The sequence below is a fragment of the Nyctereutes procyonoides genome, unplaced genomic scaffold, assembly GCF_905146905.1.
Source record: "Nyctereutes procyonoides isolate TBG_1078 unplaced genomic scaffold, NYPRO_anot_genome, whole genome shotgun sequence".
NCBI lineage: Eukaryota > Metazoa > Chordata > Mammalia > Carnivora > Canidae > Nyctereutes > Nyctereutes procyonoides.
This window is the reverse complement of record NW_026575044.1, coordinates 42,840,342-42,865,860: the sequence shown is the minus strand read 5'-3', so window position 1 is coordinate 42,865,860 and position 25,519 is coordinate 42,840,342. Positions and strand designations below refer to the sequence as shown.

At 37.9% G+C, this 25,519-nt stretch overlaps 1 protein-coding gene across 3 annotated transcripts in view; it reads left to right on the top strand.

Annotated features, from left to right (window-relative positions):
* Positions 1 to 25,519, top strand: part of MYOM1 (myomesin 1) — a 132,734-nt gene that overhangs the window by 26,112 nt on the left and 81,103 nt on the right. For all 3 annotated transcript variants that reach the window (XM_055324291.1, XM_055324292.1, XM_055324290.1), the window contains exons 4-10: positions 1,068 to 1,407; positions 2,353 to 2,510; positions 10,937 to 11,029; positions 12,714 to 12,802; positions 12,912 to 12,974; positions 16,960 to 17,124; positions 19,463 to 19,624. In XM_055324291.1, coding sequence (XP_055180266.1) covers positions 1,068 to 1,407; positions 2,353 to 2,510; positions 10,937 to 11,029; positions 12,714 to 12,802; positions 12,912 to 12,974; positions 16,960 to 17,124; positions 19,463 to 19,624 — 1,070 coding nt within the window. The remainder of the gene's footprint in view (positions 1 to 1,067; positions 1,408 to 2,352; positions 2,511 to 10,936; positions 11,030 to 12,713; positions 12,803 to 12,911; positions 12,975 to 16,959; positions 17,125 to 19,462; positions 19,625 to 25,519) is intronic.

Sequence of the window (25,519 nt, the reverse complement as noted above, 5' to 3'; positions counted from 1 at the left end):
TCTGCCATCACCAGGATGGCTACATGACAAAAAAGAATGATCAAGAACTTAGTTCTAGTGATGTAACTGATTGAAATTAGGATGAGAGCATTGGATGCTAGTGATTGGACTCTATATATAGTCACTAGAATAGAAAGGTTAAAAACCATAAAATATTGGATGAATGAAAAAATTCAGATGTTATGTTTAGGCAGAAAGAAGCCATTGTGGTTGCCAATGTGGTTTTAATTATTATTCATTATGAAGAAAAAAATCTTAGATAACATAGACTAAGTAAAAGAATGGCATCCTAATTTGAATGCCTGCTTATTTGATATTTTTTAATGTAAAAAAGATTACTATTTATCTTGAGGCAAACTTCAAACAAAATAATCATGAAATCACAAGTCCATAATGCCAAATTTCTGTATTTATAAGGTAAATATTTGTGTATGTTCTTTTTTTAAAAATGTAAACTTTTTTTGAGTTATTATAATATCTAGAGGAATCTTGAAACCTGTTTGAGACACCAAATTAAGATTTAATGGGAACCTTTGGAACCTTCCCTGTTTATTTTCCTTTGAATTTAGATCAAGTATGTAGTTCCATATCAGGATCACAGGCACACAAACAATATATCATCTTACAATATCATTTTTTCTGGAAGGAAAATCTTAAGTTAATCTTTTATTGTAGACTCAATCCTATTTAAATACCCTAAAGAAACCAATGAAATGACCTTAAGCAGTTATCTAATCTCTCTGAGCCTTGTTACTGTATGTCTAAAAAACAAATGATAGAGTTTACCACATAGGATTGTTGTGGGCATAAAATGAGATAATGTATGTAAACAGCACTTGGCGACACCACAGTGATGGTAGGAATTATTATTGCTGTGACCATTACGGGTTAAAGTGATGATCACTTCTGAATTGGAAGCTTTAACTCCTGATTTATTAGGTTTTTCTCTGTCAGGTTTTCTTTGGGTACAGTACACAATGTCTAAATTCTGATACTTTAAACTTAGCTAAATCAGGCAATCCTATCACTGCCATCCACAGTATCCATGTTTTGCTCTTATATTTTAGCCAAGTGCATGTCAGTGGACTTACAGATACGGAAGAAGAAAGAATTAAAGAAGCTGCTGCTTATATAGCCCAGAGAAATCTTCTTGCTAGTGAAGAAGGAATCATGGCATCCAAACAGTCTGCAGTATCCAAACAGTCTGCAGTATCCAAACAGTCTGCAGTGTCCAAACAGTCCACGGTATCCAAACAGTCCACTGTATCCAAACAGTCTGCAGTATCCAAACAGTCCGCGGTATCCAAACAATCTGCATCCACTCTTCACCAGGAGGAAGCTTTTGAGAAGAAGTCAAGGAAGGTAGCAATTCGAGAAAAGGCAGAGCACTTGTCGCTGACAAAAACAGTAAGAACAGACAATTTAATATAATTTACAAAAGCAAAAATGTATATGACATTGTGTGTGTACCTATAGATTTATTTGTTTTGAATGAAGAAAATATGTAGTCTTACAGAGAAACAAAACTAAAGAAAACAAGGAGGAAAACATCAAAATGTATGAGTCAAAGAAAGAGGTAGTAGTTTTATTTTTTATTTATTTATTTTTTAAAGATTTTATTTATTCATGAGAGACACACACAGAGAGAGAGACAGAGACACAGGCAGAGGGAGAAGCAGGCTCCATGCAGGGAGCCTGACATGGGACTCGATCCCAGGTCTCCAGGATCAAGCCCTGGACTGAAGGCGGCGCTAAACCGCTGAGCCACCCGGGCTGTCCCAGTAGTTTTAAATTCCATGGAATTTTAGGTTCTACAGAAATTATTCTAAAGAACCATAAGAAATCCGCCTTAGGGAAAGTAAAATATGTTGCTGAGGTTTAGAACATAAAAAATGGAATGTATCTTTTTAAAAGGGGGAAGGAGGGGTGCCTGGGTGGCACAGCTGCTTAAGCGGCTGACTCTTAATTTTTGGCTCAGGTCATGATCTCAGGGTGGTGAGATTGAACCCGGGAAGAGTCCCGAGTCAAGCCCCACGTGGGGTTCTATGCTACACACTGAGTCTGCTTGTCCCCCTTCCTCCCCCAGTACCCCTCCCCTCTGCTTGCTTGCTCTCCTTCTCTCTCTCACTAAAATAAATAAGTAAATAAATAAATAAATAAATATATATATATATATATATATATATATATATTTTTTTTTTTTTTTTAAAAAGGTGGTGCAAAGAGAGAGAAGGTATTTGGTCTAAATAGAAAAGTAAGCCTCCAAGTGGAAAAATGATAATTTGGGTTTTTGTTATTTTAGTAGCATGGAGTACTTTGATTTCATAGAATTTTGATTTTTTTTTTTTGTAGTTAGAAGAAACTGAGGCATTTCATAGAAAGTTGAATGAAGATCATCTTCTCCATGCTCCTGAATTTGTCATTAAACCTCGTTCCCACACTGTTTGGGAGAAAGAAAATGTAAAATTACATTGCTCTGTATCTGGCTGGCCAGAACCTCGTCTCACCTGGTATGTTATCTTTATGGAAACTACTCATAGAATCTATTATACAAAATAATTTTACCTCTAGTGAAAATATTTGGTATTATGAATATGCAAGAGTCAATATAAGCACCTATAAGTTTGTATAGATTTTTTAAATAGTGAAGAAAAGATACAAGGATGAATATTTTATGAATGAGAAGAAAGAACAGTTTCTTGCATATGTTATGAGATATTATATAATATTTCATAATCCTGTTATAAAAGGCATCTTTATCTTACTTTAAAATATTAAAGTGTAGTCAGCATATTTACATACAAAGAAAATACATGGCTTATGACTGCTGTGGGCTATAAAATTTAAATAAAAATTTGCTCCCATATAGTATAGGTATTACTTTGTGACCAGAAGCAAAACTCTTTTTAAAAAATAATTAAAACCCAGAGGGCTTTATCTCTACTACTCACATGAGTTGGGTCTCAACCTGTTTTCTAAAGCCAAGCAAAAGAGGGAACTGGATGGAATATATTACTCAATAGGAAGTCTTAAGAAATTTTCTTTCCATAAAGAATAAGCACCCGTTATCTCTTTCCATCGTATATCCTATTGCAATTGTCAATGACATCATGGTCCCTAAACTTCAAACTTTCTGTTCATATGTCATGATACCTGCCACAGACAGCAGAAGTATGAAAATGGTAGAACCAACCTACAAAGATGTTTTCTGTTTAATTCCCTGACACAGGTATTTTGCATGCTGTTTTCTTATACTCGGGAGTGTTGGTAAATGCACCCCGTGTTGCAGTATAAATGCCACACAGAATGTCATTGCAACCTGCAGAGGGCCTGACTCTTCCTTTCTGGTCCATTATCTCTGTTGAGCAGACACCTGGCTAGTAGAGGTGTCTGACAAGGAACATATTTCAATGAAAATGAAGTTTTTTTTTTAAATTAATTTACAAGCTTTAACGTATAAAGGTATACTACATGAAGCTAGGAATCAATTAATCTTGACCCCACCTTTCTCTGTGACTATGGAGTTGTATAGTTTGGCCTATCAAAGGGACATTCTCTCTTAAAAAACATTACTTCCGACCTCAAAAAGAAATCTAAACTTTCCAATTGCAATGTGTGAAGAATAACAAATTTTAAGCTCTAAGAAATATTATTTGATCAGCAAGAATTTTAAGCTCTAAGAAATATTATTTGATCAGCAAGAAATTCCTCTTCTCTTATGAATTAAAATGTACTACTCATAAAATATTTATTACACAATATTCTTTTTTTCCCCTGCTTTTTAAAAATTATAGTTAAAGGTGGCTTTCAAAAGGATACAAAGCAATTTCTGGGCAGTAAATACTAATTTCTTAAGTATTTGTTTATTCTGCTAAATACATCGCTGCTAGAATACAACCATGCTGTGTATCACTGATAGTGTTATTGGGCAAGAGTGATATGTTTTCACAGAAGCAGAGCTCAGACTCTGTCAGAGATGAAACTCCTACATCATGTCGTGTTGGCTGGAAAAGGAGTGATTGAAAAAAAGCAAAACATAGAAAAATTCCCCACAAAAATATGAGATGCCTGAATTGTCAACTCTTTGAGTTCTAGTTAAATTGTAAAATAGAAATACTGTCAATTTTCAGTTTTCCTCACTAGTGGAGCTGAGAAGTAGTATGACTAACTCCCCAAATCTTTCACATCTGGCTTTGAAATATTTTTTTCCCTAACATTGAACTTCATGTCTTCATTTTAAACAAAAATGAAGACACAGACACAAGATTTGTCTCAGGAACAATTGGGAAGTTGTTCATTTGCTGGAACAAGTCTTCTCAACTCATCCTGCGCATCCTCTAGTGCTTGGAGAAGACGACTCCATTCTTTATAAAATTCTCCCCGTAGAGATAGATCAGAGCATTTCTCAGAAAATCCTGCTGTGTTGCAGGCCAAATGTAAAGCAAATATGAAAACAAAAGAACCATGGACCACTAAGAAAATAGTTAACTGTACTTCAGAGAGCAAGATTTGCCCCTGAATAAGGCTTGCATTTAGACAGTCATCTCGCAGTAACTGAAAATTTGCTATGGTGGTAAGCAAGGTCAGATCCAGTTTTGTGGGGCATGAAACTCATACAATTTGGGGGCACTCTTTACTAAAAATAATGTTAATATTATAAATTAGGCAGTGAGCCTTGAGGAGACCCATGACGGTGAGAGACCCTGAAGCTTCAATGGCCTCCAGGTAAACCCACCTCTGGGAGTAAACTTCTATGTGGGATTAGTGTTCCTTCCTGGGTATGCTGCCTTTTAAAGAATAATAATTAAATGAAGCTCTGATTTACTTTGTAACACTGATATAGAGCATACAATCTTCCATAAGCAGTCTTCCCCTCAATGAGCACGGGACCCACAGCGCAAACCAAGGTTGTCAGTGGTTACTTCGCTGGCATTTTATGTCTTTTTGTTACTCAACTGTAGCTTTCTGGGCCTGACACCGAGTACCAGTATGAAAGAAATAATTAAGGATGACCTTCCTAAATAGAAGGAGGTAAATTATGGGAACAAGCTTGTGACAAGGCTTTCTACAGTCGTGCTGCCTCCTCTTGTAGCTGTTAGGTCCTTTGCCATGTTATTCAAGGGCATATGTGCCTGGGGCTGGCTCCCTTAGAGCCCTTTCCAAAGAGGGTTAAGTTCCTTCCAACTTTCCACTAAGCACCCTCAGGGCTTGGGAGTCCCTGAGGTCTAACAAATGATATGAACAGGCAGCAGCTGTTCTTTGGCCAATCCCATGTACTGACCAAGTATGTCTAAGTGGAATCCACTAAATGACAGGAGTACATATCACTCATCAGGGCCAGGTGCAGAGACACCAAGGAGCACTATCCTGTTCCAGTCACTTTAAGAGCAGAAGGAAACCTGTTTCAGCATCAGGGCCGGTAGAAAAGTTAGTTGCAAGGATGTTTCTGCGCCACCATAGTGAAATCCTCCTGAAGGAAGATATATATATATATATATATATGGTTATATATATATATATATATATATATATATGGTTATATATATATACATATACATATATATACATATACATATATATATATGGTTAAAAGCTCCAAAATTGTTTTACTTAATTTAATAGGTTATCATCACATAATGACTTGTATAACAGGCTATATATTGGTTTAAAAGAAGAGGAAAAGGGATCCTTGGGTGGCGCAGTGGTTTGGTGCCTGCCTTTGGCCCAGGGCGCGATCCTGGAGACCTGGGATCGAATCCCACATCGGGCTCCCGGTGCATGGAGCCTGCTTCTCCCTCTGCCTGTGTCTCTGCCTCTCTCTCTCTCTCTCTGTGACTATCATAAATAAAAATTTTAAAAAAATTCCCTTAAAAAAAAAGAAGAGGAAAAAAATTAATGTTTGTATTTTACTTGCATAAAGAAACTCTGGAAGGGTTCAAAGGAACCCAAGGATAACAGTTCTCTGTGGGGAATGAGCTGGGTAGGAGACAGACACGTTTGAAGAAGGAGACTGTTCCCTCTGTACCTTTATACTTTCTGGTTCCTGGACCATATAAATATATTGCCTATTCAAATTTTTAAAATCATATGAAATAGGGGAGAAGAGAAAAGTTCTCTTTTAAAAAAGGAAAGAATTGAGTTAATTTTATATGTCTTAAAAAAAGAGCCAGACTTAATTGGATTTCCAGTTCTAAGTCTAGATCAATTTTGTCAATGAAAATCTGGATTACTCTGTGGGGAGTCATACAAACTCACTGGAACAATGTGTTGGTGTTAATGAGTAGCAATTCATTCATTCTCTACTCACTCAACACCCATGTTTTTGGATCTGTCTGTGAATACTAGGCTAGATCCTCCAGTGGGACACTTAAAATACTTGTTTGGAATTCTACACATCACCCCTGAAGTTATTGTCAAATAGACACTTTTGTCATTAGGCATGATAATAATTCAATACCTCAGAATAAAATAGTATGAGAAATGTATTTCAGGAAGAGTCTGGAGACTTGAAAAAGCCTTATTCTGTGTTTGCAAATTATGAGAATTTATAAATTTCATAATAGAATCATATGTTGGATTTGTTTACAAGATAGAGTTATTCACAATGCTACTTAAATTTGGCAATTACTAAAAACAAAAAAAAATTGGCAATTACTACCATATTATCTTTGGAAAACAACCTACATTTAACATGGTTTAAAATTAAAATTATTTATAATTTATAATTACTTCCCAACATAAGGGTTCAGGGTTTTATTTTAGATTTTTCTTATTTATTTAAGTCCAAAGTCTAACCTAATGGGATAGATCTCTCTCAGCCAACTGGTTTTTAAAGTGGGTAATAGCTATTTATTAAAAATATAAAGTTGGATTCTAAGTAGTAATCACAGTTTGTGGTGAGATTCAACATGTTAGAGATCATTTTGGCATACATTATTTTTTTATAGAAATTATAATAAAAAAAAGAAAAAAAGAAATTAGAATGAACTTTTTTGCTTGACCATGCTTTACACTGCTGAAGAGCTTTCACTGTAACCCCTTGTTATCCAGTCAGCCCAAGATCCAGACATTTATTCGGGGGAATGAAGTGTGTGTTTTACACATATAAATGAAGAATCTTATTCTACAAATACTTACAGTATAATGGAAGCTCATTAAATAATGAGTAGTTCATAAGCTCTACATGAAAATGGTAAGGAAAATGGTGTACATCTGAACATTTACTAGAATTTCAGAAGCCTTGGGGTGCTTGGGTGGTTCAGTTGCTTAAGCCTCCAACTCTTGGTTTAGGCTCAGGGTCATGATCTCAGGGTCCTGAGACTGAGCCCATGTCATTGTAGGGCTCCCCGCTCAGCAGGAAGTGTGCTTCTCCCCACCTTTCTCTCACTTTGCTCCTCCCTCCACCTCATGCACTCACTCTCTCAAATGAATAAATAAATCTTCTAAAAAAAAAAAAAAAAGAATTTCAGAAGCCTTTTGACAAATAACCCCAGAGTGTAGATTACGCTCCAAAATTAGCCTCTGACTGGCCTGTTCAGAATTTAATTTTCCAGAAATAACAAGCTCTGAAGAATATACAGAGCAGGCCAAAAAATCTTGTCTTCTTCCCGGACTTCATTCTGTAGATAGGCAATCTCAAAGTGACCCCACATCTGAACAACTAAGTGAAGTTCTCAGAGAATAGAATAGAATTGCTTCCTAACTCAGTCCTTGTCTGCTGCTTTACAACAGGCTTTTCTTACACTGACATCTGGAGTTCCTGAGGAAAGACTAGAAGATCCTCCAAGTGTTGTGTGTTGTGCGCATGTAAATTTTAAACCGACTTCTTGTGCCAGGTGGTCACATTAGAAGTCATGGGTATTTAGCTGGGGGAAGGCATTAAAGTGCTAAGTCGGGTAGTGCTGGAGAGCAAGGAAGGTGAAGCATCCCTGGGAGCTGCAAGATACTGTTTTAACTCAAAGTTTATGGAGAGGGATCCCTGGGTGGCGCAGCGGTTTGGCGCCTGCCTTTGGCCCAGGGCGCGATCCTGGAGACCTGGGATCGCATCCCACATCGGGCTCCCGGTGCATGGAGCCTGCTTCTCCCTCTGCCTGTGTCTCTGCCTCTCTCTCTCTGTGTGTGACTATCATAAATAAAAATTAAAAAAAAAAAAAAACAAAGTTTATGGAGATATGAACACCATTTTTGGTCAGAAGCCAAATCGAGTGTCACTAGATTGATTGCTCCGTATCAAAGGCCATAGCCTTCGGTGTCATATTTCTCTTCTTATGCTAAAAAGAACTACCAAGAACACCCCAGCACATGAACAAACCCAAGCAAGAGGGAGCTTTTGAGTCAAGTGTGAAATGACTGAGACCAATTTATTCTGAAGAACATGCTAATTAATTTGTTTTACTCTGTCATTCATCAAAACAAGGAATGTTTGAAATTAGGAGCAGCTAGCAGATTTCTTTTTCTAGGCCATCTCTGCTCAAATAGCCCTGTCTGCCTGGAGCCCTGTGGTGAGATGGCCGGCTGAGGATGCTTTGGAGCTGGCAGGAAACAGCTTGCACTTCTGCTGTGGGTGGGGTAGAGGGTTGTACCTCTTCACCTGCCACACAGCTGTGGTTCCTCAGCCCATGCAACCCTCTCATTTCACATCTGAGGGAACTAACACACAAAGAGCCTCAGTTTACCTTCTTGGCACGTACTTATTTTAAATTATCCATATCATGAAGTGCATGTTTGCCAGAACTCTGTGCCTTCGGCCAAACATTATGAAGCCACAATTAACCTATTGTTACACAATAATACTGTTTAAGCCAATTTAACAAACACTGGGTGCCTAATATTTGCCCATGACTCATCCTTCCTTGAGAGTAGGAATAGAATAAATATGGATCAGACCCAACCCCTGTCACCAAGGCAATGACAGCTTAATTGAAGAGACACATATCCAACCATAATCTGATGAATGTTATGTATCTTGCAGCTTGAACCACGTAACACTGGTGTAGAGAGGCAGGAGTAATTAATATCATGTGAGATTTCAGGGAGGAGTTTATTGAAGAAATGGTATGTCATCCGAACCTCGAAGGATAAGCTGGGATTTTGCTAGGTGTAGAAGGAAAATGACGCATTTTTAAAAGTATAGAACATGAATATATCTTTAGTGACATCGGGCGTGTGTGAGTGTGTAAGCTGGGAAGAAGAAGGAACTGACTGAAGATTATTTTCTTTCCTCCTCTCCCTTTCCACCCCGTTTTGGGCTCCTAAACCTCATTATAACCATTTCTAGAAGTCTGGAGAAATAAAATGCAGCTGAACAGAGAATAGTTGGAAAATGGAAGCATCATATGTTGTCACGAGCCAGACCATTTGGGTTCAAATCCCAGTTCTGTTATCTAGCTGTGTGAACTGGGGCAAGTTATTTAATCTCCCCATGCCTTGGCTTCTTCATCAGGGAAATTATGTTAAAAATAGTGCTACCTCAGGCAATTATTGTTAGTATTGAATTTTTGTATTCTTGTTTTCAAAAGATTTTATTATTTATTTAACAGAGAGAAAGAGAGGGAGAGGGCTCACCAGCAGAGGAGAGGGACAAAGCAACAGGGAGAAGCAGATTCCCTGCTGAGCAGGTAGCACGATGTGGGACTCCATCCCAAGGCCCTGGGATCATGACCTGAGCCAAAGGCAGACATTTAACTGACTGAGCCACACAGGCGCCCCAGGGCTGAATTTTCTAATCTATGTGTAAACACCTAGAACTTTGCATGGCTCACAGTAAATGCTCTGTCTCAGTTGTGATTATTAGTGTTATTTATATTATCCGTGCACATGAAGTGGGGTGTTCAGAGGGAAAACAAATGAAATCTAGCTCTTCTTCTTCTTCTTCTTTTTTTTTTTTTTAGTTCTTCTTTTTGGACATTAAATGTCTCCAGCAGAAAAGCCTCATCTGGCACCATAGTCATTGTCTATTGAGGGAATGAGGACATGGTGAAGAGTCAAGGTGCCCCTTCCAGACTTGCGAGATATTGTCTCAGGAAGGGCTCCTACATGTAGCTCTACCCTCTGAAGGCTGAGATGCTTAACCAGGAATGGAACAGTCAGAAAAAGGCAATCTCTCAGCTTTTATTTATCAGATTTTTTCCTTCATGATTAATATTTAAGTTCTTCCAAGCTGAGAGTCATACTTGCTTTTAACAGAACAAAACACTTAAATATAATGAGCTTTCAAAATACAATGACTTTGTTTTTAACAACATGCTAGAATGTTAGTGGGAAGAATGTTTTGCTTTCATCCTACACAGAGAGCCAACAATAAAACCCCCAACACAAAGCCTTCCTTTCTGTTCTGTCAACAATAGACAAGTTTTTCTTTAGGTCTTTGATTGAAGTATAATATACACACAAAAAAGTACATATTACATATAAATGTAGAGCTTTGATGAGCTTTTGTAGACTGCACACAGCCACGTGACCAGCACCCAAATAAGAAACCAAACAATATCAGTTGCCCAAGATGCATCCTTCATATCTGTTGTCTACACCCCAGGGAAATCACTCTCCTGACTTCCAACAGCAGTAATTTGGTCTTTTATGGTGTTGTACTTTATATAAAAGCAATCATTATACTATGTACTCTTTTGTGTTTGGCGCTGTTCATTCAACATTGTGTATGTGAGATTCCACCACATTGTTATGAATGGTCAACTCCTTAACTGTAATTTTTATGATGGAGAAGAGGAAAGCATGCTCATTGAGAACTTTTATTGTATTTATAGTGTATTTTATTTAATCTGCCATGGATTTGTATTTATTCAATAGGTGCTGCTGCGAACCTCAGTGCCATGTTTCCAAGTGTTCTTTCAAGAACAAAAATCACATATGTGTGCGCTTTTAATCATAAAGCTATTTACATTTCAACTTACTTTGCCTTGTTTCCATCATCTTGTAGGTATAAAAACCAGGTGCCAATAAACGTCCATGCAAACCCTGGAAAATATATTATTGAGAGTCGATATGGAATGCACACTCTGGAGATCAATGCGTAAGAGGATATCAGGATCCATGTGTGTTGTGTGACAGTTGCCTGGGGAGGCATGTCAGCACTCCAGTTAACAACAGCTGTCCCCCTTTTTTCCCCAATGCAACATGATCACAAAGTGATCTTACGTTTGAATTTAAAGATGATGAGAAAAAAATTAACTTGTATTTTTTAGTTTATCCTTTTATATACTTGGGAGCTTTTCTTAGACATTAGTAAGAAAATAAGTTACATAAATAGGCATTTATATTTAGTTATCCTTCCACACTCCAAATCAATATCATCATCATCATCATCATCATCATCATCCTTTTTTTGCCTTAAATTAGCAAAGGCCATGGAGATTGTTGTGGGTGGCAGTGAAAGTAAGCTGCACTGGAATAAATTCTCTCCTTCAGTTCACCAGGAAGTGTGGGTAACTGCGCCCACCCTGTCAGCCTGCAGATGGAGGCAGGACTGGACTGAGATGTTTTTAGAGCAAAATCCATAGCAAAATTTCTAAGTCCTCAAACATTGATTGTATCTCCTAATATGGTTTTGAAATCCAAGCCTGGTTATGTGGATGAAAAAGTTAAGCTCATACCATGTTCAGTTCACATGGAACCATGACATGCTGAGATGTCAAAGTAAAATTTACATCATTCTTATCTAAATTCTCTCAAGAGAATTATAGCCTTCCCCTCAGATCAGAGCAGGTGGCACATGTGATACTGGGTTTCAAGCAGGACCGTGGGGTTCTGTGACATTTGCCAAACACCGACCTTGACCTAAAGTCATTTCAGTTCTGCCAGTGGATGATTCTGCTGAGGCTGCAGTGAGCTATGTGGTTGCTTTATAATTAAGTAGTTATGAGAAAGGCAAGCATATTGACCTTCCTGTAAAATTTCAATGAGAAGTTTTTACAAATGACACTAAATCCAGAAGGTCAATGAAAAACATAGACACCGGCGTGATAAGACACAAAACGACCTGCATTGATATCTTAGCTTGTTCATCATCTCCAGGAGATCATTCTTTCTCTTACTTATTAAACACATCCTAATTTCTGTATTATAACTTATAGGAACTTCCGAATAGCACTGCTATGTTGTGCTGTGGGCTGAAACTCCAAGTGTGACCTGAATCTTAACTGAGTTGAGAGATAAACACCATATTCGTACTTTGAAGCTAGAACACCGAACCACACATTAGACAGACCTGGATTCGGCTTATAGCTCAGGGAGGCTGTGAGAGTCCATAAAGAGAGGCTGTGTCTTTCCCTCCCTGTCGCCCTGTGGCCCCCAGACTGAAACTCTCCCTGAGTGAGGCCAGCAGGAAGGTTGTACCCCTGGGGTGCTCTGGGTAGTTACCTGTTCAGACATCTGCTCCTGACACCGCTTTAGACCAGTTGATCATAACACTGTGCTATAATTTATGCGCTTAATAGTTTATTGACATGTTTTGGGGACATGGGCTAAGGTCACAGTGGACTATAGGTATCCTCCTCCTATACTGTGCTGCTGGCCTGAAACTGTAGTAGTTATCTTGGCGTTGTGTGAAATCCCACAGAGGGCTAGATCAGAGTTTGCTTCAAAAATTCCCCAGGAGTCACGTGTTAGCCTATGATTTGCAGTGTGCCATGTTAGCAAAGAGATCCTTGATAGAACAGCTTATAGCGATGGTCACTCCTTTCCATCTGTTCTTTCAGATGTGATTTTGAAGACACTGCCCAGTACCGGGCCTCAGCGATGAACGTTAAAGGGGAGCTTTCAGCATATGCTTCAGTCGTGGTAAAGAGTAGGTTTGCTGGACTTGTTTTATTCAAAGTGTATTTTTAAAAAGTTATCCTCATTACTAAAAAATAAATCAGGGAGCAGTTCACATGCATTTCTGCTTTCTTTTCTAGGATATAAGGGAGAGTTTGATGAAACTCGCTTCCATGCTGGGGTTTCCACCCTGCCCCTCAGCTGTAAGTTTAAAAATATATTTGCTAAGTGTCATCCCTATTCAAAATACAGCAGAATAAGCCATTCTATAATGCTGTAACAAAAGGTAGGATTATTATAATATATGCTAGTATGTACATAATAGCTGTCTATGCTGGGTTTAATTTTTAGATTCTTTGATTACTATTCTCTTTCTGAGTATAACCATTTTGTTCTGGTTTTATAAAAGCCCAGATATGATGAACTAGAAGTGACAAGTACTTTTAAGTCTTTCTGTGTTAAACTGAAAAAGATCATTACACAAACCTGTATAGAGTGATTTAACCATGCACAACTGCCTTCCCCCCAAAGTCTGTATTGAATTATAGCATTCAGATCAGCATCACCTCCTAGAGAAATCCATGTCTGACTCTCACTGCATCCCTCCTCTCTCCAGTCAGGGTTGGGTGTCCCTGGTGAGACCACAGCACCTCCATCAGAAAATCCATTACACTGGACACCATTAACTATTATGGGTCTTTTTCTCCCACTGGCCTAACAACCGCTTGAAGGCAAAGCTGGACCTTTTATCTCTAAACCCCAGTGCCTGACTCAAAGTAGATGTTTGATAATGAATGAATAAATACATTAATTTGTGAAGTGCAATTTAAAATGAAGTCTAGAGGCGCCTGACTGGCTCAGTCAGTTAAGCGTCTAATCTCGATTTCAACTCAGGTCATGGTCTCAGGGTCCTGAGATCAAGCCCCGAGCTGGGCTCCACACTGGGCGTGGAGCCTGTTTAAGATTCTCTCTCCCTCTCCCATAGCCCCTCCCCCTTCACTCTTGGAAAATAAATAATTAATTAAATGTCTAAATGTGCTTTAATAACATCCTACTAAAAATATTCTGATCTGTGGCAATTTGTGAACTTCAATCATTTCACCCATATCAGAATATCTTTTCATAGGAAACAATAAAAGTAAAATTCTTATGGTTGTTCAAATAATTAGATGCTTATGGTGGTAAGACTGAAAAAGGTAGTAAAGCTTAAACTTATTTTCTGTACATTAAAAAATAAGTGATAGTTTTGAAAATGCTTGATGAAGGTACTTTTTCATGGGTCAGTTTTTCACCTTACTGGTTAGTTTGATGTCTGTAGATGACCTATCCCATCTTGGGATATTTAATATTTTAATATTCCAAGTTTTAATCTTTAGTATCAATGCCATGGGAGGAGATGATGGGCAGGAATGATGAAGAAACAAATCTCAACTCATGTTTTTCTCCTATCATTTGATGTATACTGGTACAGAATAGTTGAAAATCCTGAAACTATGACTTACCTCCCATTGTCTCTGAGCCTGGTTTATTAATCATTTACTTCACAATCATCTGAATGTATTCTGCTCATTCTCACTGCCATCATCATCCATATTTCTCCCATTTTTCTCTTCTCCATCGAGCTAGAGTCTAAAAGCCCAGCTCAGCCTTACTTCTCTTGCTTCTTAAATTTTGTCCAATTAAGATCTCCTCTAAGCTGGTCCCTGAGTTAGTACAGTTGTTCCCAACACACAAAAAAAACAGAGGACTTTTATTCATTTACTCAACTAATATTTATTGAGCATCTGCTATGTGTTAGGTACTGGTTTAGTTTTTGAAATATGCTGATAAATATCAGAAATAAAGCTCCCTGCCCTTGGTTCTGTTCCAGTAGTTAATATATGTTGATCAGTTGTACCAGAGCATACTAAGACATTTTGTTATATGCAATGATCATTTAATACTCTCCTAAAGCTTATAAAATAGATATATTTTACCTGTGCTATCCAAATGAAGAAATAGTTTTAGAGAGGTTAAATCATGAGACAAGACCCCCATAACGGTAGAGTGACTATAAGTTGGTCTTTCTAACTCTAAACCATATTCTATTTTTTTAAGGGAGTGAGAGAATCTTGTATTCTTTTTTTTTTTAATTTTTATTTATTTATGATAGTCAGAGAGAGAGAGAGAGAGAGAGAGAGAGAGAGGCAGAGACACAGGCAGAGGGAGAAGCAGGCTCCATGCACCGGGAGCCCGACGTGGGATTCGATCCCGGGTCTCCAGGATGACGCCCTGGGCCAAAGGCAGGCGCCAAACCACTGCACCACCCAGGGATCCCTGGAGTGAGAGAATCTTAAGCAGACTTCACACCCAGCATGGAGCCCGAGGCAGGGCTCAATCTCATGACCTTAAGATCATGACCTGAACCAAAATAAAAAAATGGACACTTAACCAACTAAGCCACTCAGGTGCCCCTCTAAGCCATATTCTAAAACAGGAGTTGGCATTTTCTGTAAAGGACTCTTGTAATTTGTAAACTATAATTTGTAAATTGTAAATACTTTAGACTGTGGGCCAGATAGTCTTTCTCACAACTACTCAACTCCACTATTGCAGCACAATAGTCACTGTAGACAGTAGGTAAATAGATAAGCATGGATGTATTCCAACAAAACCTTATTTATGAACATTGAAGTTTCCTATGACTTTGCACATGTCACAAAATATTCTTCTTTTGATTTTATCTCAGCTATTAAAAAATTGAAAAATTATTTCTCATGGTACAAAGCAAGAGGCAGTCTAGATCTGGCTCACAGTTTTGCCAAACCCCACCTAACCCTTATCTCTATTTTGTAATCCTTATCTTTACTCTATAAGGCAGCTTTGGAGCTAGCCCAGCTTCCCAGACAGCAAGGTCTGATCAAGTTGTTTCACTTTTGATCTCAGTGGGACATCATTATATAGAAGTGGGGCAGATGGAACCTTTGCCTCAGAGAGTTGTTTCACTATTAGTGGATGTCTGAGAAAACACAAATTCAAGGCAATATCATGTATTGCTTGAGAGCACAGGTTCTGGAAACAGCCTGCCAGTGTAAATCCTGGCTCTGTAGGGTCATTGTGGGCAGTTTTTAGCCTCCCTATGCTTCTGTTTCCTCATCTGTAAAACAGAGATGATAATGGAACTTAACCTGAGAGAGCTATTTTGAGGTTTGAGTTAATAGATATTTAGCACTTGGAACAATAGTTGGCACAGGTTGAACTCAATAAATTTTAGCTTGCATTTTCAAATTAATTCTAAGAAGTGTTAGGAAGAGAGATGAAAGATGAGAGAAAAGGCCTAAATTTTAGAGTCAGGCATCTGACTGGGTTTGAATATCAATTTCATGTGTAATGCTTTTTGAAACCTGGACATTAACTGTGTATTATTTTTTGTGAACTTCTACACTCTCATCTGAAAGAGAGGAAAAAATATATATGTGCTATAGGGTTTTTGCAAGGATTAGATGACATGTCAAGTTCAAGTACATGGAATGATAACCAATTAATTTAATCATTATTTTCCCAAACTCTTTTCTCTTGAGGAAAGAGAAAATAACCAGGGAAGGTTTGTGATGCAGGTATTTACTCAATTTATAAGCAAGATATTTCTAAGAAAAATATTTGTTATAGTCACACATTTTCAGTGTGACATTTCTTATAATTTTTTTTCTTACTCAGATTATTAAAGCCACTGAAGCAATAAATTTTTCCTATAAGTCAGAAAACTCTATTTTTATGAGTAATTGATATGGCTATTTGTCTGAAATATATTTCATAATATATTTGTGGAGGTTCTTATTTCTTGTCACAGCAGTTGAGTTTTAAATAAACTAGGAACCTAAAAAGTGCACATATTGTGCTAAGTATTTAAGTCTAAGCTAAATGTGATATTCATTTACATTCTATTTAAAGTATTAAGCCTGACCTTTAAATTCTATTCATTGCTATAATAAAAATAAACATTGAGCATATCTGACCAATGAAGCAAGAATTTCCATTTCACATCATAATATATGGGAATATGCTATGTACTTCTTTACAAGACTTAATTTTTGCCAAGATAATTCATTTGATCAGTGTTTGTTGTGACTGCTTATTACAATGCTAGTGTCTCTTTGATGAGAAAAAACAAATTACTGATGCTCTGATGCTTGTTTTTGTTGTACCCAGTTGCGGTGACCCCTTACGGTTATGCATCCAAGTTTGAGATCCACTTTGATGACAAGTTTGATGTGTCTTTTGGAAGAGAGGGCGAGACAATGAGTCTAGGCTGCCGTGTAGTTATCACTCCTGAAATCAAGCATTTCCAGCCAGAGATCCAGTGGTACAGAAATGGTGAGCCTTCATGATGAATTCTCACTTAGGTTCTTATTCACAGAAGTTGCTTATTCTGGGGCTGGCACCAGAACATGAGTGTCCCTAAGACTGCAGACCTATTTATCAAAACTGGCAGAATTTGGACATTAGAAGGCATAACCTACTGGATGTTGAAAAAGTTTTTGTAAAAAAAAAAAAAAAGAAAAAATTTTTGTACATACATCAAAGTAGCAGAATTTTCACAATATATTTGTGGAGGTTTTCATTTCTTGTCACCAAGTATTCTGTGGAAAAGATTACAAAATGCATTTTTGTAAATTACTTACATATTCATTTTATAAGTTAATTTTATTTAGTAAAATTAAGGGAAATCCACTGAAGTCCAGTGGGACTATGGAGCCTACCCCTTGACCCCTGGGCACGTTGGGCAAGGAGCCACAAGCTCAACAAGCAGTTGGCCTCAACTTCAGTTGTGCACACAGGCGCCTGGGGCACTCTGGAGCATCTGGGGCCAGACTGAAGCCAGTAATGGAAGCAGCACTGTGGATGGTGAACATGGCTCTAGGAAGAGGAGGGGCTCCATGTGGGAGCAGCATGGGAATCTATAGTCAGAGCTTGCCAGCCTGCCCCTCCTTCCCCAGAACTCATTTCTATGGGATCTGCACAAATACTAAATACTAACCTGAGCATCTAGACAGGAACTACTGGCAACCAGGTGGTAAACTTTGTCAATAAAATATTACAAAATAAAAGCATGTATACAGACATTGCAGTACAGCGTATGAGGCAGTTGTTGGAATTCTTCAGAGTTTAGAATCCCTGGTTTTGAAAACTGCTATAACTGCACAGCAGATATTCAGAGGCTTAAAAATATAAATTAAGCTTAAAGATTGTCGCATTCAATGAAAAAGAACACTATTTTCATATGAAACTGTGGATGAAGCAATAATAAGGGAGATAGTTTTAAAATCAATTTTTCCTTGTAATTTAAGATACAGTAATAGAATGCATAAACAGACATTTGGATTATATCATATCAGTATATCATTTTCAGTCTCTTGTATAACTTCCATAAGTCACAGAGCATGCTAGGAAAAATATCAAAATATTATTATGTAAAATTACATTTAAAATTGAATTCAGACTTATGTGAAACTGTTCTATAGGGAGTCATAGTTTTTTAGAAAGTTTGTTCCTTAAGAACATTAGCTTTAGAGTACTAAAATTTATATTTTGAAATAATCTATCAGAAGGTTAACCCAATGTTAATTTTATAAGAATTTAACTATATAATATTATAACTATGAAATATCTTAACAGTCGCAGTAACAGTTGCATCAGCAGAAAGATCCTTCTCAAAATTAAAAATTTTCAACTCATTTCTGGTCTTGCATTTGCAAAGAGTGACTGAGGTTACTTTCTTTTTTTTTTTTTTTAAGACATGTATTTGAGGGGAGGTGGGGGGGAGGTGCAGAGGGAGGAGAGGGACAAGCAGACTCTGCCTGAGTGCAGAGCCCGTTGTGGGGCTCAATTTCATGACCCTGAGATCATGACCTGAGCAGAAATTGCAAATTGGCCACTCAGCCGATGGAGCCATCCAGGTGCCCCTCAATTATATCGACTTAAAATGAAGTTGCCAAAAGTATAAATCTGATGACCTAATAACCGAATTTGCAGAAAAGCAAGCCAGAAATATCTTATTATCCATCAAGATATTACATTAATAAAAAATTGTTTTGGTATATAAAATTATGGCCTGAAAATATTATTTTTTTGTAATTTGTGTTACCCCAATCATATTTTATATGTAGTAAAATATTTTTTAGAGGAAAAAGCCTTATACTTTAGTACCTGTAATTGTATTTTTTTCTCTGCTTTTTGAACAGGAGCTTTGCAATTTCATTTTGCCCTGGACTCTGCAGATTATGTATCTGATCTTGGTTCCATCACTTTTGATATAGTATTTTTTACCAATGTAAGCATGGCAGGATGACTCAAAGCCTAGAGACTTCCACTAACAGTCAAATAGTTTTCAATATAGAAGAAGAGGCAGAGAGGGGCACCTGGGTGGCTCAGTGGTTGAGCGTCTGCCTTTGGCTCAGGGCCTGATCTGGGGTGGGGTCACAGGATTGAGTCCCGCATCGGGCTCCCTGCATGGAGCCTGCTTCTCCCTCTGCCTGTGTCTCTGCCTCTCTCTGTGTGTGTCTCTCATGGATAAATAAATAAAATCTTTAAAAAAACAAAGAATAAGAAGAAAAGGCAGAGAGAGAAGGAAGGAGGGAAGATGGGTGGAAAAAGAAAGGAGCAATGGGGGGAAAATTCAGTTAATTTTCTTACTTTTTAAAAAAATTTCTAGGAGCACCTGTTTCTCCATCCAAATGGGTGCAAACACATTGGAGCGGAGATCGAGCCACACTGACATTTTCTCATCTCAACAAAGAAGATGAAGGCCTCTACACAATCCGCGTACGAATGGGAGACTATTATGAACAATATAGCGCCTATGTCTTTGTCCGAGGTAAGACCTACCAAAAAGCAGAATACCTAAGAATGTTTAAAACACCGAGGCCAAATCAAGTTATTCAAACACGGTTTTCATAATGATGAAAAAACATTTGAAAATTCTTCCAGAACATGGCATAGGGTTATTAACTTCCAGTAAAATTCTACCTAGTATAAAAAGGTTAACCCAAAGGCACCGACCCAAAGGTAATGAGTTTCTGGACTGTGTTACTATCACTAGTGATAGTACCTTCCTTATCTTCAGGGATCACCAGGGCAGCTCTCTACAGGTGTTCGAGTAGAGACACTACACCCTAACAATACAAGAAGCCATTTCAGTTTATGGAAGCTGCAATAAAAAAGTGATGTGCAACTGGGGGACTTTTTGATTTCTATTTCAGGGAGCAAATTTATTATTTCACTCCAGACCCCTTCTTTATAGTTTCACCTTTAATGATCGAGGAAACAAAGTGCTGCAACCTACTCCTTAAGGCAAGCCGTTTAAGTGTGTTTTAGCAGTCTTCAGCTGTATCTTGAATGGATTGGATGTATAGGGTGGGAATGTTATTGCTACATGGGATACCAGCACATTTGGAAGACCACTGACACTTTCAAGCTATAGAGGCAGTGCTCTGTGTTCTCTTCTGTGATGGTTAGTCAGGTATGGCCACAAGAGGAGACACAGGAGAGGCTCAGGAAGACAAAGTTCATTACACTCACAGGTTTTAGAGACAAGGAGGTACAGCACACCACACAGGGCCACATGAGGAAATATCAGCATAGGTCCAGTTGGTCAGGAGGCAGAAGGGGCAAGAGGGAGGGGAGAGCTTAGGCCATGGCTTTTATTGAAATTTGTGGGAAAGGCAAGGTAGTTCCAGATAAACAGTTTAGGATGGGCTAGTTTGAATAATTTTGGTGGACTCTAAGCTATAGGGCCTGCTACCTGGCCCTGGGATGATTAAGGCAAGGGAATATTGCCTCCTGGGGTGCACAGGCCAGATAGAGGAGGTGTGGCTCTGGATTGGTCAATTTTCATATCAGTGTCATGCTCCTGGCTGAGCCTTTGCTATCTCCAAGAATTAGCTAGCCCTGGGAGGGACAGTGTCTCCCCAGTCAGAAAGGTTCTTAAAGTGACAAGACATCATAATATACAGAAAACTAAAATATAAGCAATACAGGAGAGTTACTAATTTTTAAAAATCTCTTGTGCACTAAATAGAATCATAAACTCATAGGAATTTTTATCAAAATGGAACTTTAGAGGTCAGGTGTCCTTAACTGGGATCCACAGACTCCCAAAGGGTCTAAGATTAGAATTGTATTTTGATATCTTTAGTTTCTTTGGCAATCTCATGTATTTTATTTTATGCGTTTGAAAGCATTATTCCAAGAAGGGGCCTCTAGACCTTCTTTGTCAGTTGGCCAAAGGAGTCTATAGCACAGAAAAGTTGGGATTCCCATTCTGGTCTAACCCTTTAATTTTAAGATGCAGAAAGAAACTGAGGTTCAGAAAAATAAAGCTTCACAGTTAGTTAAAAGAAGTAGACCGAGGATACAGGTCTTCGGATGCCTCCCCCAGGATTTTAATTAGGGTATAGGCTAAGCTCCTGAAATGAAACAAAACAGTTTTTATTTCTCTCCTATGTCTATCAATGCAGAAATAGGGGTGTAGTTCAGAGTCCCAGGTCCCATCTACACTGTTATTCCACTGGCCCCATGGTTCTCTCCCATGTTCCCATCCCAGCCCATGGGAAGAGGAGAGAAAGGAACTGGAGGGAGAGATGCAGAGTTGTATACATCACTTCTGCATGGTGAACACTTAGCCACATGGACTTATCTCACAGTGAGGGAAGCTAGGGTGTTACGTGTCCAGTTGGGCAGTCATGTTGCCTGCTAAAGCTGGGGCTTCTAGTACTAAAAGGAAACAAGAAACAGGGATACTGGGGACAGTTAGCAGTCTACATACACCCACAGTGAACAGTAACAATTGTTGAACTCTGCCCCAGAACAACAACTGATAAAGACACGTGAATATCTACATCTTCTGAAAATGTATCAGATTTTCTCCTGCACAAAAGTATTGTGGGAAAATATCACTGAGGGAAGAGAGATGCTAGGCTCTGGAAAAATCTTCACAAAGATGGACACACTGAAACTCATCAGCAAGTAAGTTTGTTTAGACAAACCATCTGGATAAACCTGGCTAAATAAGGACTGAATAAGCAAAGCCTTTGCCTCTGCTCTCAGTTGCCTTACCTAAACTGGGCAGTGTCTCTAGCGACTCAAGAAAAAAATCCCACAATTATGTCATGGTGATTCTTTTGTGGACTTTTTCTGGGAACTTTGACACAGTCTAGGGTTTTCTCAGTAACATTTCTCAGCACCTGTATCCAGAATTGTGGCTCTCTACCAGTAGGCCAGGATTCCCATATACTAACTGTAGACAGGGAGAAGGCATTGAAATTTGAAATTTAAACTTACACTAGTTTTCAAATCCACAAAATAAGGAAATGGAAAGACTCTAAAATTTACCAGATGTTGGTATGAGAGAATTGAGAAGATAAATGGGAAAGACAAAATTGGAAAGATAAATTTCAATAATTGTTTTGTGAGCTTAAGAACCATTAGAAAAATATTTCACTTGTAAGTTTATTTTAAATGATATATTTTAGATTCTTCTTAAAAAACTTTTTAAAGGTATACTTGCTAAACCACAAGATTCACCTATGTTGAGTGGATAGTGCTTTTAGAACATTTACAGAGTGTGCAACATCATGTACAGTCCAGTTTTAGAATATTTCCATCACCCCCAAGAGATTTCTTGGCCCATTCCCCACTGTAATCCTCAGACTAGCCTGTAGGCAACCACTAACATACATTGTGTTTCTGTTGGCCATCTCTGGACAATTTCTGGTTATAGTATTTGGACTTTTACATCTATCTTCCTTCATTAAAATGTATGTTTTGAGGTTCATTTATGTTATAACACATATTAGCAGTTTGTTCCTTTTTATTGCTGAGTATTGTGATGTATGGATATACTTCATTTTGTCCATCCATTCACCAGTTGGATAGTTGGATTGTTTCCACTCTTTGGCTATGATGAATAATGTTGCTATGAACATTTGTGTTCATATTCACGGATGTATGTTTTTATTTCTCTTGCGTAGAGACCTACAAGTGGAATTGCTGGGTCATATGTTAAGTTTATGTTTAACTTTTTAAGAAATTGCCAGCATATTTGTTTTTTTTTTTTTGCAAAGATTTTATTTTTAAGTAATCTCTACACCCAACATGGGGCTCAAACTTGCAACCCCCAGATCAAGAGTCACATGCTCCACCAACTCAGCCAGCCAGGCAACCCAAGTAATTGCCAACATGTTTTAAATGACACTTTATGTGTTTTATAAAACTCTGTATACATTGCACTGCTTGAAGCCATTTCAGTGCATTTTTAGAGCTCTGATATTTTTACTGCTTAGAACATAGCTTCTGAACCAGAAAAATCAATGTATGAAGCACCATATGTCTGCAGAAATGCATTCTAGAGCTGTACGTATTTGGCTGGGATTTTATTACGTAGGTAATATGTGTTCTTTGTGAAAAAAAATAGATCATATAAATAAGCAAAAAAAAAAAGAAAACAAAACAAAAAAGCTTTCCAGTCTTATTATTTTATTACGTATTCTTCTAGACGTCTATATTTTATATATTCTTCCCTCTCCCACCCTCTCCACCACCTCACAGAGGGAGAGAGGTGATAAAATGGTAAAGGACAGGATAGAAATGTCATGAAAAACAATTACAAATGACAAATATATGAAAAAGTTTTCACTGGTAATCAAACAAAAATTGAAATGATATAACATTTTGATCTATCATATTGTAAAGATTTAAAGGATTTTAAAATCCATTGGGATAAAGGAATGAAGGGAATAGCACTGCTGTACATTGCTGGTAAGTGTTAATTGTTTAAACTTTTCTTTTTCTTTCTTTCTTTTTTTTTTTTTTGGTTTCAACTTTTCTAAGGATGTTATGCTACTATATAGCAATAGTGCAAATTTCTACCAATTCTAGTTCTAGGAACTTAACTGGGCAAAGGGGAGAAAAATGTTTGTACTGGGAAAAACTAGAAGAAATCTAGATATCCACCCATGGGAGTTGTAAAATAAAGTATAATAAATGCCCCATGTAAAGGATGGAATACCACACAGCAATGAAAAAAATTATGCATATCTGTATTTATTGATATGGAAATATATTAACATGAAACTATATAGTCTGGTCCCATTTTTATTTCAAAAATAATCCCTTTTGAGTTCATACATACAGAAAAAAATCTAGAAAAATCTAGGCCAATAAGTTAGTATTTATCTCTGAATTGTGGAATTAAAAGGGATTTTAACATATAATTTTGATTATCATGTTTTATAGGCATGCACTGCTTTTATAATAAAGGTAATAGAGTTACTTACATTTCAGAAAAATTTATTATTAGCTTGTGTCATAAGTCAAAATATAAAGAGTAGCAGGCTAATCTTTCACCTAATTAATAAAACCTACAAAAACTTTGGCTTTTTGAAGAGTTGGGAGAAGGAAGGGCACAGGCTGAGAAGGTTGCTGCTGACCAAGTGGGCACTGTGGTCAAGCATTCTAGAGCAGTTGCTGAGAGCCAGGAGCACAGATGTGTTGTAACATAACACAATATTTGGACTTGGCTTCCAGCAGCTTCTATATGGAACCTGTTTTTTGAAAGACTATCAAGTGTACCCCAAGGATGGCATAATCCAAGCAATGTTATAAATATGCTGAAAATGGCTCCCTAGATGCCTACTGTCTGCCAGGCTTTCTTATATACAATGGATATTCAGCAAACTAAACTCTGCTCTCTCCACTCAAGGATTCTTGGTTGTTTCATTATGGGTTTAGCAAAAGGACATGGGTGGAGGTTACCAGCTGTCTCTTCCCATCTGAGCGGCTTTCCAGCACCCCTCCTTTGCCACTTTGGCCTGTTAACCTCAGCATCTCTAACCCTTTTTGGCTCTGCTCTAACTTCACCATCAGCAGGCTCTCCCCCATCCAGTTCTCTCAAAGCTTGAAAGGAAAGATGTTTCTCCTTGCTTTTAGGCACCATGATTTGTACATGTTCTTGTACAGCACTTATGCCAGAAAAATTGCCTAAAACACTTTCCTGAAGATTCATGGGACAAGAAACAGAATATTCAAAACCAGAGTGACTTGAGCTCTTCAGAGGCAATGCAAACCTATCAAATTCAGAAGTGCACAAATATCTCTGCCTTATTATCTAATGGTTTAGAAATTCATAAGAGTTACAGAAGTATAGCTCATTATAAAAGAAAGTGTTTATTCAGTCAACAGAAGTGTTTTCCCTGAGCTGAGTGGCTCCAACATGTCTCAGCCTTGTCTCCTGTTAACTCTGGTTACAAAAAAGTTGACCAGAGGTCAGGAGGAATTGGCAATGGGGACCCCACCTCCAGGAACCCTGCCTATCACTTAAAAGGCTCTTAACAGATTATTTCCATTCCCCTTGCTCTCCCCCTGAAAACATCCCTGGTTCACTAGCTGTGCCTGAAGACACTGCTGAGACTGTCAGAGGATCCCATTTCATAAACAATCACTGTCCTCTCTTTCTTGTATAATCCTGGACTTCTCCTAAACTTGGATCAACTAGGCTCAGATGTGGATATTGCATCAGAGTTCCTTTCACAACTATCTTCAGTCTGGGAACAAACATTTGATAAAAGTGAATGTTTTCCTTTCTCTTCCAAAGAGGGAGTGCCTGGCAGAGGGATGGGCAGAGCTTCATGGTTTTTATTCTCTTGTGGATGCATCCACAAGGTGATAGAAGTGGCTATTTTTTCCCCTACAGAGGAATTCGTATTTCTGAGTA